This window comes from Anolis sagrei, chromosome 3, assembly GCF_037176765.1.
Source record: "Anolis sagrei isolate rAnoSag1 chromosome 3, rAnoSag1.mat, whole genome shotgun sequence".
Lineage (NCBI taxonomy): Eukaryota > Metazoa > Chordata > Lepidosauria > Squamata > Dactyloidae > Anolis > Anolis sagrei.
The window spans coordinates 153,510,688-153,529,362 of NC_090023.1; the positions used below are offsets into that span (position 1 = coordinate 153,510,688).

At 40.3% G+C, this 18,675-nt stretch overlaps 1 protein-coding gene across 4 annotated transcripts in view; it reads left to right on the forward strand.

Moving 5' to 3' along the window:
* Positions 1–16,944, forward strand: part of LOC132771279 (L-threonine ammonia-lyase-like) — a 36,566-nt gene extending 19,622 nt beyond the window's left edge. For all 4 annotated transcript variants that reach the window (XM_067466968.1, XM_067466969.1, XM_067466966.1 and 1 more), the window contains 5 exons: positions 1,229–1,304; positions 3,483–3,608; positions 5,295–5,462; positions 6,484–6,541; positions 13,235–16,944. In XM_067466968.1, the coding sequence (XP_067323069.1) occupies positions 1,229–1,304; positions 3,483–3,608; positions 5,295–5,462; positions 6,484–6,541; positions 13,235–13,333 (527 nt within the window). In that variant the 3' untranslated portion in view covers positions 13,334–16,944. The remainder of the gene's footprint in view (positions 1–1,228; positions 1,305–3,482; positions 3,609–5,294; positions 5,463–6,483; positions 6,542–13,234) is intronic.
* The last annotated feature ends 1,731 nt before the right edge of the window (positions 16,945–18,675 follow it).

The window sequence follows — 18,675 nt, forward strand, 5'->3', positions numbered from 1 at the left end:
GATGCCAGATTCTAGGGGCTTACAAACTGGAAAGATCTTGCTTCATTGATATTACAGGAAGCACAAACAAGATTAAAAATTAGATGAAAAGATAGCATATAATTAATAGCAATGTATAATCCAGTATTTGCATCCTGATATTGTCCCAGTTAGGAGCCCCCAGTGGCACAGTGGGTTAAAGCGCTGAGCTGCTGAGCTTGTTGATTGAAAGGTCACAGGTTCAATGCCGGGGAGCGGCGCAAGCTTCCGCTGTCACCCCCAGCTTCTGCCAACCTAGCAGTTCGAAAACATGCAAATGTGAGTAGATCAATAGGTACCGCTCCAGTGGGAAGATAATGGCATTCCATGCAGTCATGCAAGCCACGGACATTGCCAGCTCTTCGGCTTAGAAATGGCGATGAGCACCACACCCCAGAGTTGGACACGACTGGACTTAATGTCAGGGGAAATCTTTACCTTACAGTCCCAGTTAAAACTATTAGGTTTAAAAAGAGAGAGGTGTATTTTGCAGTGACTTCAGTGTCTTGAAACTAAGAGATAGTGTTAAGCGCTATTGTTTAGAGAAACATTTCTCTACAAGAACTAGATCAGGAGATTTCTAACTATTCCATTATATGTGACCTGGGATACCTTTTCTTTTTTTATCACACCAAATTTTAAAAGCAAAAAAAAAAAAGTACATGTGAGAATTGGGAAAGTAAAAAGGTAGTCCAGACAGTCCGCAAGTTATGAACAAGATAGCTTCTGTAGGTTTGTTCTTAAGTTGAATTTGCATGTAAGTTGGAACAGGTACCTTAGATAGATAGATAGATAGATAGATAGATAGATAGATAGATAGATGGCATAGGAAAGGGTTAAGACTTGTTCCAGGCCTCTTCCTTCTCCAGTTCTCTATTTCTAGTAGTTTTCTTTCATAGGTCCTTCTGTAGAATGTGAGTAGATGAACCAGTGAAGCCAGGCTCCATCCTCATCCATTGTCCAACTATGACATCAAAGCAGTTTAGCCAATCACTACCACTGGTTTCATTACCACTATAGAAATACTTTCTTCTTCATAGTCTGTGCTTCACAAAAATAGGTATCCACACCTAATCAGAATATCATAGAGCTGAGTGGCCTGGTGAGAACCATGCCTACTACACTATAGATTTTATTTCTATTAACATGCAATGAGAAAATTAATTATTGCTTATTATTTGATTTCTTTGTTTACAAATTGATCTTTCAGATGTGAGTGGACCTTGTTTTGGCACCAACTCCTTGCAGTTGACTGGAAAATTTGTTGATAAAGTTGTCACAGTACGGTAGGTACAGACATAATTTCATGAAAGCTTTAACCTTGTTTGGTCACTCCTTTGTGCAGTGTCAAGGGATTTTAGGAACCACATCCTAAAATGTGTGAATTTAATTAGAACACCAAAAAATGCAGAAGACTGCAGTTGTGTTGCATCATATGTGTCCAGTGGCTGCCACATCTATAAAGAGAAATACTGTATAGATGGCAACAAAAGCTAAGCCTTTACTGGGTGGGACTCAAGAAGGAATCATAACGTGGTCTCACGATTCCCCCAAGTGGGATTGGCCTAAGTCGTTTTGCAGCACTGTGTCTTATATACATTTTAAGTGTCCAGATAATTTTGCTTTGCAATGTATATAGACAGGCCAACCTCCCACTCCTTTTAAAATTATCTCTCCGGTATAAACAAAAGGGGAATTTTCCACCAAACATGGGCATGCCATTTCCAATTTATTGGATTGCTTCGTACAATTTATGGTACTCTTGCATCTAAATATTAAGTGAAAGCTAGGTTCTTGGTTACGACTACAACACTTTACCCACAGTTTTTTTTTTTGTCATAATCACAAACTAAACGTACAGGTTGCTTTGGTGCAAATCCTGCCTGTTCACATGGATAATGTTTTGTCAGTAATTATCAGAGCTTCCTGAAAAAGGAAAAAAGACAACACGTCTTTTGCTCTTACATTTTATATACTTCTGTTCATGCTAAATGATATTCTGGATGTGCCCTTAGGATATTCTTCGCGTATACTGTGTGCATGTATATGCAAAGAATGAATCAAGTTGATTTAGCTTGTTGAAACTAAAATAGATCATAAAGATTGACAGAAATATGCATAACTTGTGCTTTTTAATATGCTTGATTGTAAGGGGTTTCAAAAATACATTTGAAATTGTTCTCTAGCACGTTTTAATCTAGCTAAGCTGAATAACTCAATTAATATTAAGCAAGTTCATTTCTGCTACTCTTTTTTTAAATTTAAGGAATATAATTAAAGATATTGGTTGGTAACTGAGTAGTTACCAAACCTAATTACTAGAAATTTTAACAATCAAATCCTATATATGCCTGCTCAAAAGTAAATTCCTTTATATTCTGTTATGCTTACTAAAAATTAAATAGATATAAGATTGCATGCTGAATGTTTCTTTAGTATATAATTTATGTTAATCATTTGTTTATATTCGCACAACATGATTGGCGTAACAATTTTTGCTGGTAATAAAAATTCTTAACAAAATAAATAAAATTTCCATCTTTTCAGTATATTCCCAACTTTGTCTCACTCTGGCAAATGGTTGGGCCACCAGTGCAGCACAAACCAGCAGCCTATATATGTGAAAAATCCATTTGAGAGCTAACAAGCCTTGTACTTCCATCATGCAGGGCTGCACCAAAATAATTTCATCTCAGAATTGGCTTTGGAAGTGCAACATAGCAAAGTAAAGCCAACTATCAAAACAGAATAAACCCCTTCTTTACTACTGAACATAGCTGTCATTTTGATTCAGCACCCAATTGCTTTTCTGGACACTGTTCCAATCTCCAGTTTGTCCATCTTATGGAGAAACGGATTGGCCATAGCAACCTACAACATTTAGAATACTTTGACATCACAGGAAAAGTCATGACAGTTTCCACTGTTTTTTCCTTTTCATGTCAGGAGCAACTTGAGTAACTGCAAGTCGCTTCTGGTGTGAGAAAACTGGCCATCTGCAAGGATGTTGCCCAGGGAATACCTGGATGTTTTACCATCCTGTGTGTGGCTTATCTCATGTTCCTGCATGGGAAGCTGGAACTGACAGATGGAAGCTCAGCCTACTTCCCAGATTCGAACCGCTGATCTTTCAGTCAACAGTCCTGCCTGAACAAGGGTTTAACCCATTGTGCCACTGGGGGCTCCACTGGTAATAGGATTCAGTGGTAGAGAGGGGCAATTTGGTCAAGAATTCTTATGCCAATGGAGTAAAATGCCACTGGGATTAAGAATATTGTAGCTGCTTGAACAAGAAATAAATAACAAAACAAATGAGTGCAGGTGATATTTTGTGGCATTTTTAAAGGGCAAAAAGTAACTTGTTTAAGGTTAGAAGTTTTTGCATATCACCTGTTATCTCTTGAATAGTCATGTGAGAAATCAAGTGACATTCATCCACATTAGATATTCCTCTTACTGTTCAGGGAACAGGACATTCTGATTTCCATGCTGAGGTTGCTGGAGTATGAACGTGCCATTGTGGATGCTGAAGGAGCCATTTGTCTTGCAGCACTGGTCTCTGGGAAGCTATTGGAACTAAAGGGCAAAAGGTACAGAAACGTTGAAGTAACCAGAAACAGAGAACTATGGCAGAGGTTATAAACGTGCATGGTAGGACGAAAGTGGAGAAGTAGGTATCAGCAGCTGAACTGTAAAATACATTCATTCCTGCAAGGAGCAGTGGCAGCAGCCAACTTGGATGACCAAGATGTTGCTGATAATTTGTGATACTAGCAGTATAGCTATTGTATCATATGCTAAGGTATAAAACCAGGAATCTGCTCTTACTTTCAAGTTCCATTGGTATACTTCCCATGTACAAATTGGTTGGTCACAGTGTAAATAGAGTGCTGGAATAAGTAGACCTTTGCTCTGATCTGGCTAAAGTTTCGAAAGTGTAACTCCAATTAGAGTCTCTCTCTCTCTCTCTCTCTCTCTCTCTGTGTGTGTGTGTGTGTGTGTGTGTGTATATATAGAGAGAGAATGTTGTGGAAACAAGGATTGGATTTTGTTTTTGTTTTTTTTGTTTTTTTTCCATGTCAGGAGCAACTTGAGAAATTGCAAGTTGCTTCTGGTGTGAGAGAATTGGCCGTCTGCAAGGACGTTGCCCAGGGGACGCCCGAATGTTTTGATGTTTTACCATCCTTGTGGGAGGCTTCTCTCATGCCCCTGCATGGGAAGCTGGAGCTGACAGAGAGAGCTCACCCCACTTCCTGGACCTTTTGGTCAGCAGTCCTGCTGGCACAAGGGTTTAACCCATTACGCCACTAGGGCTTCACAAGGATTGGTGATAAAACTTCAGTTGATACATCTTTCCCCCACAACAACTTTTTCAGGAGCAAATTTCCCTTCTTAGGGAAATTTCTCTCACTTCCCGTTGTCTCACCTTTGTTCTTAACTGTGAGTCATTTGTAAGTCAGATGTTTGTAACTTGGTGACTTTGTGTACTGTATAGATTTAATAGATAAAAGCAGGTGAAGTAGGCAACAAAGAGGTATAAGATGGTATATTCAATAGTTTATTATGCTAGCATTAATTCTGATTTTGATTCTGATTCTGATTCTGATTCTGATCCTGATTATTATTATTATTATTATTATTATTATTATTATTATTATTATTAAACACCTCAGAGTTTAAGATCTTCTGGGGAGACCCTGCTCTTGGCCCCACCTCTGGCACAAACATGCTTGGCTGGGACAAGGGACAGGGCCTTCTCAGTGGTGGCCCCTGCCTGTGGAACTCGCTCCCCAGCGAAATCAGATCAACTAAATCCCTCCTCTCCTTCAGGAGGAAATTGAAAATGCGGTTGTGCGACCAGGCTTTCGGGTAGCACGCAGATAATAACAATGATGATAATGCTATGGAAAATGGACTATGGATAGGCTTGCGATTGTGTTGTGTTTGCAGAATTCAATTCTAAATAAGACTAGACAGTCAGTATGATTGTAAATTGCTTTTTAATTTTAAACTAATTTTAAACTAATTTAATGTATCATTCATATGTAATTACTGTATGTATTATTTTGTAGGTAGGGGCATCAAATTGTGCCGGTTGTAAGCTGCCCTGAGTCCCCTTACAGGGGTTGAGAAGGGCGGGGTACAAAGGTTGAAATAAATAAATAAATAAATAAATAAATAAATAAATAAATGATGCTAGTGTTAAATCTTCTGAGATACACTCATGGGTGGCAGGGAGGATATCTGCTTATCTCATTACTTTCTCCCATTTTCAGGGTGGCTGTTGCTGTATGCAGCGGGAACCTGGAGCTTCCTCTGATGCGGCAATGCATAGATCGTGCTCTGACCCTTGACAACAGAGTGTGCAAATTCTCCATCCTCGTCTCCGACTGCCCAGGAGATATTTCAAAGCTGCTGGAAATTTTGGCTCGGGAGGAAGTCAGGTAGTTTAGAATGAGAATCATGCATAGCTGAAATATGAGAGATTGGAAAACAATCCTTTGCGCTGCTGACTGTCATTTATTATTTTGTACATCTTGGAAATGCTACATTGAAAGCTATAAGAGTAGAATTACTTATATTATTGATCATTTTCTCTGCCACTTGCCCAGCAAAGCTCAGGGAGGAATACAAATACATCAAGTTTATTATAGATAATTAAAAAAATTAAAAATCCTAATAATTGGAAATGATAAACCATTCGAGTGGCAGAAAATAGAGAAACACCAGGAATCTCCAAAGCTTTGTTGGAAGCGTTAATTGGTACTCACACAGAGCCAGCCTTAAGAAATGGGGCTACAAAGTGGAGTCCACAACATGCGAGTGAGGAGAAGAGCAAACCACAGGTCACCTATTACAATTCACATGCACAATGGAGGACCTTCTTATAGCAAAACCAGAGGCACTCCAAGTGGCCAGATAGTGGTCAAAGGACATTTAATAGAATGCCAAGTTTTCAAACTTTGTGTTTTTTAAAAAAAAAACAATAAAACTGTTTGGTTCGCTCCTGATACAATAAATAAATAGACTTGTAAAGATGGTGGGATTGAAGGAAGAGCTTCTCCTGAGCATCTCAACATGCAGACATGCTTATATGGAGACATATGGTCTGTGCTGATAAAAACCACACACAATGGAAGAAGATTTTATTGTACCATTTAGTACTATAAAGGGATAGGACTCAACTAATATATTTTCAGAAGCTGGGATGGTGGTGGTAAGACCTGTGATATGGCTTTTAGGGGCCCAAATGAAGTAAATGACAAAATACTGGAGTTTTTGTAGGACAGATTCCCAAAATGTTTCCCAGGTTTCGGCCCTTCTGTCTTCTAACTAGCAGATACTGACTTACACAAATATTGCCTCCCTCGCCTCCCCTGACCCATTTACTCTCCACAGACAGACAGACCATGTGTAACTGTGACTCGATCTCCTGTGATCTCACAAACCATTTTCTTTTTCCAGAATATTGGACATCAAACAGGAACACATGTACATGGCATCTGATTTGTTCACCAGTGAGGTAAGAAAAAGCCTGCAACTGGATTTCATTTTTAATTTCTGCATAAACTGATTGTTAAAAACTAATGTTGGCCATGGAATTGCAGACACGTTTTTATAGCCCTGACACCTGAGATTCTTTTAACTAGTCTGCCAAGGACCACACTCACATTTAACCTATCAGAGTGGTTTAAAAAAATGTGTCACTGTGTGTGTTGATGTGCCTTCAAGTCACCTCCAGAATGATGTGGAGTCCTTGTATCCTTGTCTATGGGAGTACTTTCAAGACTTTCATTTCTAAAGATCTTACATTTGTCCTTGTTGTAATTCATTTTGTTTTTGGTTAGTTTTTGAAATTTTGTTAGTTTTGATCCAGCTCTCAATTCTCTTAAGGTCATTTTGAATTCCAGTCGTGTCCTTTGGAGTATTAGCTATCCCTCCTAATTTGGTGTTATCTGCAAACTTGATAAGCATACCCTCTAAACCTTGAGCCAAGTCATTGATAAAGCACTGGGCCCAGGACTGATCCCCGTGGCATTCTATTGGTCACTTCTTTTCAGGATTAAGAGGAACCAATAGTGAGCACCTTTTGGGTTTGGTCACAAACACAGATCCACTTAATCATAGTATTGCCTAGTCCACATTTGACTTGTTTGTTTGCAAGAAGGTAATGGGGAGTCTTGTTGAAGACCTTACCAAAATCAAGATATGCTACATCCACAGCATTCCCTGCATCTACCAAGCTTGTAACCCTGTCGAAAAAAGAGATAAGATTAGTCTAGCATGAGTAGCATTTGAGAAATCCATGTTGACTTTTAGTAAACACAGCATGCCTTTCTAAGTGATTGCAGACTGCCCCCTTAATTATCTGCTCCAAAATCTTTCCTGGTTTTGTTGTCAGGCTGACAGGATGGCAATTGTTTGGGTCCTCTTTTTTTCCCTTGTTAAAGATAGGGACAACATTTGCCCTCCTCCAGTCTGCTGGGACTTCTCCTGTTCTCCAAGAATTCTCCAGTAGTTCTGAAATTACTTCTGCTAGTTCCAGTACTCTTGGATGTAGTTCATGTGGTTCATCTAATTTCTATTTGAAGCACTTTGAGTAGTCAACTGAGCTCTAACACAATCTGTCCTACCTCCCTTCTTCATGTCCCTGTATATTTCATGGCACACTTTAAAACTGATGGGACAGTAGCTGGGCAGACTGAGACATGCACAGTTGGTAGGATAGGCCAGGTTGGTTGCCAAGCCATTCAAGGCCGGAACATTTTATTTGGGGTCTCTGTAGAGACACAAAACCCATGTGTGTAGGGCATTGATGACCACTTAAAGCAAGTAAAGGTAACCAATCTGTTCTTCCTAGGACAATTGCAAGAAATCATGACTATTATAGTGATACTACCGTAGATATATAGAGTGATAGTAATGTGTAGTGATGCTGCAGACCAAATGTGGAGAATTGCAATAGGTTGACTTTGGGAGAGTGCACTAGTTTGGGAGAGTGCACCATACAGCCTCTGCTTAAAAGCCCCCAAAGAAGGAGCCTCCACCACACTCTGGGGCAGAGAGTTCCACTGCTGAACAGCTCTCACGGTTAGGAAGTTCTTCCTAATGTTCAGATGGAATTTCCTTTTCTGTAATTTGAAGCCATTGTTCTGCATCCTAGTGTCCAGGGCAGCAGAAAACAAGCTTGCTCCCTCTTTCCTATGACTTCTCCTCAAATATATACATGGCCATCAGGTCTCCTCTCAACTCTTCTGCAGGTTAAACATGCCCAGCTCTTTAAGCCATTTCTCATAGGACATGTTCTCCAGAAGGTGCTAGGATGCCCAGAAAAAGCTTTAGAATTACATGGGCTCCACGCATTCATTTCATTCTTCTCTTGCCCCAAAGGTCGACCCCACCCTCATTAACACTGATGCACAGTAACACGTAAATTATTGTAGCTGGGTTTAGTGAGTCTTATCCCCACATTAAGAGTCCCCGGTGGTTCAGTGGGTTAAACCCCTGTGCCGACAGGACTGAAGACCGACAGGTCGCAGGTTCAAATCCGGGGAGAGGCGGATGAGCTCCCTCTTACAGCTCCAGCTCTTCATGGGGGACATGAGAGAAGCCTCCCACAAGGATGATAAAACATCAAAAATCATCCGGGCATCCCCTGGGCAACGTCCTTGCAGATGGCCAATTCTCTCACACCAGGAGTGATTTGCATTTTCTCAAGTCGCTCCTGACACAACAAAAAAAATCCCCACATGGCATGTTGCAGCTTCATACTTTACACCAGCAGTTGCATTTGCTATAGGCACATCAGTGTGTTTGCCAATGTTTTCTGCGGTAAACGTGCAATGTGAATGAAGCAGGATCAGCTCAAGATTTTTATTTCCTAAAGGGAGACACACACACACCCACCCTTGCCAGCCAAGATGCAGAAAGCCCAAAGCCAGGCAAGTAATTTTGATACCTATGGTAAAAAAATATCCCACAAGTACCTCTACTTTAAAGTACTTTGGCCACATCATGAGGAGACAGCAAAGTCTAGAGAAGACAATTATGCTGGGGAAAGTGGAAGGTAAAAGGAAGAGGGACCGACCAAGGGCAAGATGGATGGATGGCATCCTTGAAGTGAACAGGCAAGTAATTTTGATACCTATGGTAAAAAAATATCCCACAAGTACCTCTACTTTAAAGTACTTTGGCCACATCATGAGGAGACAGCAAAGTCTAGAGAAGACAATTATGCTGGGGAAAGTGGAAGGTAAAAGGAAGAGGGACCGACCAAGGGCAAGATGGATGGATGGCATCCTTGAAGTGAACAGGCAAGTAATTTTGATACCTATGGTAAAAAAATATCCCACAAGTACCTCTACTTTAAAGTACTTTGGCCACATCATGAGGAGACAGCAAAGTCTAGAGAAGACAATTATGCTGGGGAAAGTGGAAGGTAAAAGGAAGAGGGACCGACCAAGGGCAAGATGGATGGATGGCATCCTTGAAGTGATTGGACTGACCTTGAAGGAGCTGGGAGTGGTGACGGCTGACAGGGAGCTCTGGTGTGGGCTGGTCCATGAGGCCACGAAGAGTCGGAGACGACTGAATGAGTGAACAACAACCTCTAATTTTGCTAGCAGTAAAAAAACCCCAATAAAAATAATTGTTTGTGACATGTAATATATGAAGCAAGTTCCTAATTGATAAGATCAGCCCAGCTGAGAGGACAATTTTCAAATGGATTGTGGAGTATATGCCTGACATTAATGGCCAAACAGGGTTCCCCAGAGTGAGTTCCTAATTGTTTAGGAATGTGTATCTGTTCATCATCCTTGACAAAAATGTATGTGGAATACACTGATTTAGACATGACAACTGAACTACTCCATAAAGTATGACCTTTTTGAGAATGAAGAGTGTCGTCTACCAAGCACTGCTGTGCAGTCATTTAATTGAATGGGAAATGAGCATCAGCAATGATTTATATTCACTCCAAATCTTAGTTTCCCTCTGGCCATGCAACTGAAATTCATAACTCATTTTGCTTGAGCATTATACTGTACATTCATCCATGGAAAGCTGTGCATTTCCTGGCTCACATGGGTGGTTGGCGCAGTAACAATGAAAATATTATATTTTATTTTGCATCGTATTTATTCAAGAGCCATTAAGGCATTTTGGCCAGCTCTGTACAATTTAAAGTATTCCCAATGAGCCAATTTTATTTTGTTGGTAAAATGCCATGCAAAAATATTTATAGCAGGAGTTCTCAATTGGTTCCAGATTTCTGGAGTTTTCCTAGCCATCAGGAATACATGCAATACATGAAAACATATGTTGGAAATTCACTTCACTTGCTGCAAAATTGGCCTTTTGGAAAAACAAACAGTATGCCATTTCAAGAACACAAAAAGACTTTTACCTTATACTTATCCCATGGTGACTTTTCATATTGTGTATTTTGCTTTTAAAAGGAAGTCTTTTAAATTGAGTATCACAAAAAAAGATTTGTTATGCTTTTTGAAAAAGGTTGAATGAATGAATGGTTTATTGTACTAGCCATAGGCCATGACATAAAATATACAACCTTTAAAGGTACAGTAAGCACTTTCCAATACAAGTATTAAAACAAGTTCCATATACTAGCTCTTTAACATTATAGTAGTGACACAATAACAATTTGAAATAGGAGTGTTTTCAGTTTTGGCTGCAGATCTTGATAAGTGATGAAAATATAAAACGCTTGAGCTGAGTTTTTGGTAATTCACCTGGTTGAAGAGCATTGGATATTGTCGTTTGTTGCTGATGAAGCCTGCCTAAATGAAAGCAACTAGCCATTGTGATATATTGCTGGTGAGGTCTGACTGAGGGAGAGGAATTGGCCATTGTGACATCCAGTTGGTGAGACCTGGCTGAAGGAGAGAGGACTTAGTGATGAGACCTGGCTGAATCAGAGGGACTTGACACTGGGAGATCTTCCTGCTGGGTCCTTGCTGAAGGAAAGATACTGATCATTGTGACCTCTTGTTGATGAGGTCTGGCTGAAGGACCTCACTGGCTATTGTGAGATCTTGCTGGTCTGACCTAGCTAAGCAAGTGCGACTGGCTATTGGGAAATCTTGCCAGTGAGACCTAGACATTGCAAATTGTTGCTGATGAGAACTGGTTATTTATTTATTTCATATCAAAAACAATCCATAAATTAGTATAAAACTGAAAAAATGGAAGGAGCACAAGTAGCTAAATATCTTTTGACCAAAAACAGGCAACAGCAATGGCATTGTCTGTAGCCTCCAACAATTCTTCCTCTGTACATGAAGCAGGGCATAGTGGACAAGCATACCGATGTAGAGTTGTCTGTTCTGCTCCACAGTCACACAAGGTGTGGGATTCTTTTAGGTAGTGCTATTTTGCCAGCTTGTCTTTTGATCTGCCCACTCCACTTCTGAATCTGTTTAGGGACTTCCAAGTTGCCCATTCTTGGTTTGCACGGAGAAAGATCCTCGTGGGGGGCCATCCAGTTGGGATTTCCAGGTTTAGCTGCCCAGAGGGACACCCTTGCTGTTGCTGGGGGGATGCCAAGAGGAGAAGTTTTTCCTTGATTTGAGTATACTGAGGCTGGTAGCCATGTAGTGAGTGGCTTTCACAGTGTTCAACCTTATTTATCTCACATTTAGCAGCAACTTCCCATCACACATCAAGGGAGGCAATGCCAGCTAGCTTGTAGAGTTTATCAACAGGTGTAGGTTTAAGACATCCTGTGATTATTCTGCATGCTTCGTTCAATACCATTTTCACCAGCTTTGCATGGACAAACTTATGCCAAACAGAGCAGGCATACTCGGCAGTTGAGTAAGACAAGGCTAGGGCTGATGCTCTTATTAATTTTGGGTCTGCCATCCATATGCTGTCAGTAAGTTTCCGCAGGATGTTATTGTGTGCAGCTACTTTGTGTTTAGTGTTCAAGCAGTATTTCCTATATGCTAGTGCTCAATCTAAGGTGAACTGGTTGAAGGAGAGGGACTGGCCATTATGAATTCTTAGTGATTGAACTTGGTTTCAAGGACTAGCCATTGTGATGTATTGCTGATAAGGGCTGGCTGAAGGAAAGAGACTAGCCATTGGGATATGGGTGAAAGAAAGCAACTGGTCATTGGGACCTTTTGCTGATAAGACCACGCTGAAAAAAGGACCAGACATTGGGGCCTCCTGCTGAGCTCACAGTACCGGTCTCTCTCCTTCAGCCAGACCACAACAAGAAGAAGACCCCATACCCAGTCCCTTTATTTCATTGTGGTCTGATCAGCAAGAGGTCAAAATGGCCACTAACTCTCCCTCATTCAGATCTCAAGACAAGAGGTATGGCTGAAAAAGTTACTGGCCAGCAGCATTATTTTAAGCCAAATAGCAGACTGAGTCTTCTATAGCCCACAGAGAGTACATGTGTGACATCTGGATGATTTCTTTTTGCAAGATAGATGGATGAGGTTGTGATATTCTGAAGTTCTGTACAAAAATGTTGTTGTGGTTGTGTGTTGTGGAGAAATTAAAGTATGGTTAATGAGGTGATATATAGTATACATAATAAGATAAGTGATCTATTGGGATGGGGATTGAACATGCAATGGGTTGTTGTAGGTTTTTTCGGGCTATATGGCCATGGTCGAGGCATTCTCTCCTGACATTTTGCCTGCATCTATGACAAGCATCCTCATAGATGCAGGCGAAATGTTAGGAGAGAATGCCTCTAGACCATGGCCATATAGCCCAAAAAAACCTACAACAACCCAGTGATTCCGGCCATGAAAGCCTTCGACAATACATTGAACATGCAATGTTTGGTGATTGACTAAATGTGTGATGGAATGTTCAAAAGGCTGGTGTGTGGAACAAGTAGCTGGACTGTGAGATATGAGTCAGTTAGAACCTTGATGGAGAAACCCTGTGTTAGACTTCATTAAAGATAAAGATGTAACAGTGGAGTGGATGATGAGACAATGAAAGGAAAGAGTTTGTGCTCTGGGATCAGTTAGAACAGTTAGGTTTGGGAAGAGGTGGAAAAACAATGAAAGCATTAGAGTCAATTAGGGTTTAGATGAATCAAGTAAGTAACAATAACATTAAAACCTTTCAAAGCTTTTCCCATACTTGAAGGCACACAACAATAACAACAACTGATTTTTGTGTGTTGTTATCCTTTTCAGTGAAATTCTTGCATCTTGTCTTCCAGGTCACCTGCATTGTAGAGACCAGAGACAAGATCCACACTGCTCAGCTGAGAAATGCCCTTGTAGATCGTTATCCCATGATGACATGGATGGAACGGTGATGAGCACATCTAAATTGAAAACTTTCAGGATGCATCCATCTTTTTTCTTTTTTTAAAAAAGTTTACAGATCTAAACATACTGTTATTTTCATTACTACTTCCTTTTGTAGCATCAGCTATCTCTGTGGTGCTTTACAATGAACAAGTTTGACAGCTTGCTGGCTCGAGGTGGTAACAGTCTAAAATGGCATTACAATCATTTCAGGATTATTTTGGAACCTTGCAAAATAAGAAGTTAGCCAACAATTAGAGGGTTTCCCCCCCTTTCCTTTCAACATCCTATCTTTCAGAATAATATGACGCACATATCCTTTAATAAAGATGAATAAATGTTTAGATTAGATTAGAACTTCTTCATACCATCTGTAGGATGGCTGTTCTTTGCCTTCTGTTGTGTATTAGTTTAGCATGATTTTCTTTTATAACTTTCACCCCCAGTTGCTTTCAGCATTATGTCTCTAAAACACACCAGAAGTTTTGCTGCTGGACTTCCTAGAATATTTCACAAATTTTAGGATGTGACTTCTCTATGTGATAGTAAAATCTTCCTTCATCTCCATGTCTAGAACGACTGTAGATAATGGATGTTGCTTCTGATGACCATTTATTTTTAACTGCTATGCTTCTTCTACCCATGCCTTTCAAGCCAAAGCCATTTCTTCCAGCCTTGCAAATAAGTCCACTGAAATGTGCACCATCCTGCCCATGCTTTTCATTATTTGTGATATATTGACAACCAGAGAGGGAGGCAACACATGCTCTTCTAGTTCCAAGTTATTAAACTGCCCCCTGGAGGTTAATTGTTATTTATCATAGGTTACTTGGCATGTAGTTTTATACATTTTATATTTTGTCTTGATGGTTTTGTGCATCTAGATCAGTGTTTCTCAACCTGGGGGTCGGGACCCCTGAGGGGGTCGCGAGGGGGTGTCAGAGGGGTCGCCAAAGACCATAAGAAAACATAGCATTTTCTGATGGTCATGGGGATTTCATATGGGAAGTTTGAGCCAATTCTATGGTTGGTGGAATTCAGAATGTTCTTTGATTGTAATGAACTATAAATCCCAGCAACTACAACTCCCAAATGTCAAGATCTATTTTCCCCAGACTCTACCAGTGTTCACATTTGGGCATATTGAGTATTCATGCCAAGTTTGGTCCAGATCCACCATTGCATGAGTCCACAGTGCTCTCTGGATATAGGTGAACTACAACTCCCAAACTCAAGGTCAATGCCCATCAAACCCTTCCAATGTTTTCTATTGGTCATGGGAGCCAAGTTTGGTTCCAATCCATCGCTGGTGGAGTTCGGAATGCTCTTTGATTATAAGTGAACTATAAATCCTAGCAACTACAACTCCCAAATTACAAAATCAATCCTCGCTCAGCCCCACTAGCATTCACATTTGGGTGTATTGGGTATTTGTGCCCAGTTTGGTCCAGTGAATGAAAATGCATCCTGCATATCAGATATTTACATTATGATTTATAACAGTAGTAAAATGACTGTTATGAAGTAGCAATGAAAACAATATTATGGTTGGGGGGTCACCACAACATGGGGGACTGTATTCAGGGGTCACGCCATTAGGAAGGTTGAGAACCACTGATCTAGATAGCAATATAGAGATCTAGTGTATCCCCATCTCAAAATGCTGTTGTAAAATTAAGATTTTTTTGGAAATAGTGTTCTCCAAATTGGATTGCAGCACACCTCCAAGTATTCCAATATCAAGTTAATTAAATGCAAAACTGTGACAGTTTAAAAGCACATTTTGTCCCAAAGAAAGGGAGTCCAGGCTATGCAGATGTGAGCAGCGTGCTTCACAAAAGATTACAAAGAAGCATGACACACAAAGATGACATTGGTTTTTAAATATCACGAGAGATATTTAGTTTGGACATCACTATGCCTCGTAAGCTCACATTTCATGGCAGGTCTAGACATGATTCTTGTCTGTTTGTAATCCTTATTTTCCTGAATTTTTTTGAGTCCTTTTATTTTAAATATGCAGAAATGAGACATTTTAGAGGATAAAAAGGTAGCCTATGCTCCAAAAGTGATGACTGGTACTGCCTCCTTTCCTCTCTTTGAAAGAGCTATGGGTTATTCAGCAAAGATCCATTGTATCTTTGTGTTATCTAACACTTTATAACAGCGGTTCCCAACCTGTGGTCTGTGGACCACCAGTGGTCCACAAAAACTAAAAAAAAATTCATGTCAGGAACAAATTGAAAAACTGCAAGTTGCTTCTGATGTGAGAGAATTGGCCATCTGAAAGGATGTTGCCCAGGGGGTGCCTGGAAGTTTTACCAACCTGTAAAAGGCTTCTCTCATGTCCCCACACAGGAAGCTGGAGCTGACAGATGGGAGCTCACTCTGTTCCCCGGATTCAAACTGTCAGTCCTGCTGACACAAGGATTTAACTCATTGTGCCACCAGGGACTCCTATAAAGTAAAATACGGTCCGCAGCCTCACCATTACTACACCATTGTAGAAAAAAGTGTGTTGGTGAATTAATTTAAAGCAGTGGTTCCCAGCCAGTGGTCCACAAGAACTAAAATATGGTCTGCGGCCTCACCATTACTACACTGTTGCAACAAGAGCAACTGTTCTCACAAAACTCTTTTATAATGCTTATTAAATATGGTTTTCTGTGAGCGAGCAGATGGTGGCTACATGATGACATATGTTTTGTATCAGAAACTAGAGCTGATGTGGTCTATCCAATGCAATTTTCTGAATCAGCACCCCAAATAACCAAACCGAATCTAAAGTTGACCAAAAACTGATCCATAACCCTTTTCGTACTAATGTTGGAGAGTGGTCCCTGGGCAAAGTGGTCCCTGGTCAAAAAAGGGCTGGGAACCACTGCTTTATAATCATGTAAATTTCAATTGATCTTTTTGTTTCTGCTACAATGTTGTGAAATACAGGTCTGTGATACGTTAGTGATAATTTAAAAGAATTAAAACATTCCAGGCAGCATTCCATCCATCCACAAACCCACTACTTCAGTCTATGATCCTAAGCCTATGTGAATAGTCATCTCTCAACTATATTAATGGATATTCAGATTGGGGAAAAAACATATTTAGTGCTAAATAAATAATTGGGCTTTTAAAAGATGCTCTCAGACTTTTGGTTTTGGTTTTTTTTTCAAATGTGCATTTGAGTGAACTAAACCTTCCCACCCTTAGCCGCGATGTCATGGTTGATTAGTAGGACATGATGGGGTGAACACAGGCAAAAAGTCTCCCAAACAATATAGAAAGGATGCTACAGTTTAGCTGGTAATATTCCATGGAAAAGCAATGATATCTTGGTTGCACAAGGAGCCATCTGTGTGGAAACCATCCAAGGCTGTACATCAGCTTAGTTTATTGATAGCTCTGTACTCTAAATGCCACAACTGTAAGTTTTACAATTTGTCTCTGTCCAATTATATGGTGGGTGCAAAATATGGGACAGAATTGCATTGCATCTGATCGTTGTTTATGATACCCTTAAGGAGAATTCCCCATCATTTTCTGAAATGTATACATCTACACCGTTAAAAATTAAAAACAACATTGATCTAGTTGATTAAAATTCCTTTACTCTTTGTCATTACTGATTTTCTTTTGTGCTCAGTTGCTCAACATCCTCAAATCATAGATCAATATTATTTCAATTTTACAGACGAAAGTCAGAGTGTGTATGTGAGAGTAATTTGCTTGATTTTATTTATTTGTAGTGTCAGGAGCGAACCTAACAGTTGTATTGCATTAAAAACAAACAAACAAACAAACAAACAAGACACAAAGTTTGCAAGCTTGGTAGTTGATTAAATGTCCTTTGACCAGTAGCTGGCCACTTGGAGTGCCTCCGATGTTGCTGCAAGAAGGTCCTCCTTTGTGCATGTGGCAGGGCTCAAGTTGCACTGCAGCAGGTGGTCTGTGGTTTGCTCTTCTCCACACTTGCATGTCGTGGATTCCACTTTGTAGCCCCATTTCTTGAGGTTGGCTCTGCATCTCGTGGTGTCAGAGCGCAGTCTGTTCAGCGCCTTCCAAGTTGGCCAGTTTTCTGTGTACCCAGGAGGGAGTCTCACATTTGGTATCAGCTATTGATTGAGGTTCTGGGTTTGAGCCTGCCACTTTTGAACTCTTGCTTGCTGAGGTGTTCCAGCAAGTGTCTCTATAGATCTTAGAAAACTATTTATTGATTTAAGTCATTGGTGTGCTGGCTGATACCCAAACAGGGGGTGGGCTGGAGATGTCACTGCCTTGGTCCTTTCACTATAGGTTGCTACTTCCCAATAGATGTCAGGTGGTGCAATACCAGCTAAACAGTATAATTTCTCCAATGGTGTAGGGCACAGAGAACCCGTGATAATGTGGCATGTCTTATTAAGAACCACATCTGTGGGATAACAGATTGCCTTTCAAATTTCAATCAGATACGTGCAAAGTTTCTTCAGAATTAGCCCACATGTAAATATTAATGTCCAGTGCATTTTAATTGCTTCTCAAAACTCTCTCTCTGGATTTCATTTGTTATTATGTTTACTCATGACAGGACTTTAAAGTTCTTCTAAGAACAATCAGATTGTTCCAGCAGGTTTAATTCCATATAATTAAGACAGGTTTCTGTAACAAGTCTCATCATGCTGCAACCTTACAACACTGAAATCTTGCAAAACCATACCACCCAGCGATCAAGGAACTGATATTTGATATCGTATCAATCAGCAGGACATAAATGCCACCTGATTTGCACTGAACCCAGTTTCACGCAGAGAGGAGTTTCCAAGCCTCGCTGTTCATTTTCCTGAAGGGAGAACACTGTCTAGTCAGATTTGGAGCTCCTTTGCTGAATGTGAGAGGCTCCAAACTACATATTCCAGAGTTTCCGCCTGTTCTACAGGGTTTACAGAATTATTAAGCTGCATTTAAGCCAAATACACAAAGACAGGAAACTGGAAGATGCGACATTCAATGACTGCCCTCTAGTGCTAGAGATCAGTCAATTCATTCCTGGAAAGGCTGTCATTTAATAGTCTTTTTTCTGCTGGCTTCTCCATCACTACCAGTTTTCCCACCCGGCTAATAATTAACCCCTGACTGTTTAAATCTGCCTTTTGGTTGTCTTTCTGCTGATCAGTTTTTTGTGTGAAAATGTATTATTTTGGTTTTTCCCCTCTCCAAATACACATATAGAGGCAGTCCCCAAGTTACGAACATATGACTTACAAATGACTCAGTTAAGAATGGGGGTGGGACAACAGGAAGTGAGAGAAATCTACCCCCAGGAAGGTAAATTCACTCCTGGAATAGTTACCATGCGGAAAAGGTGTCTTCA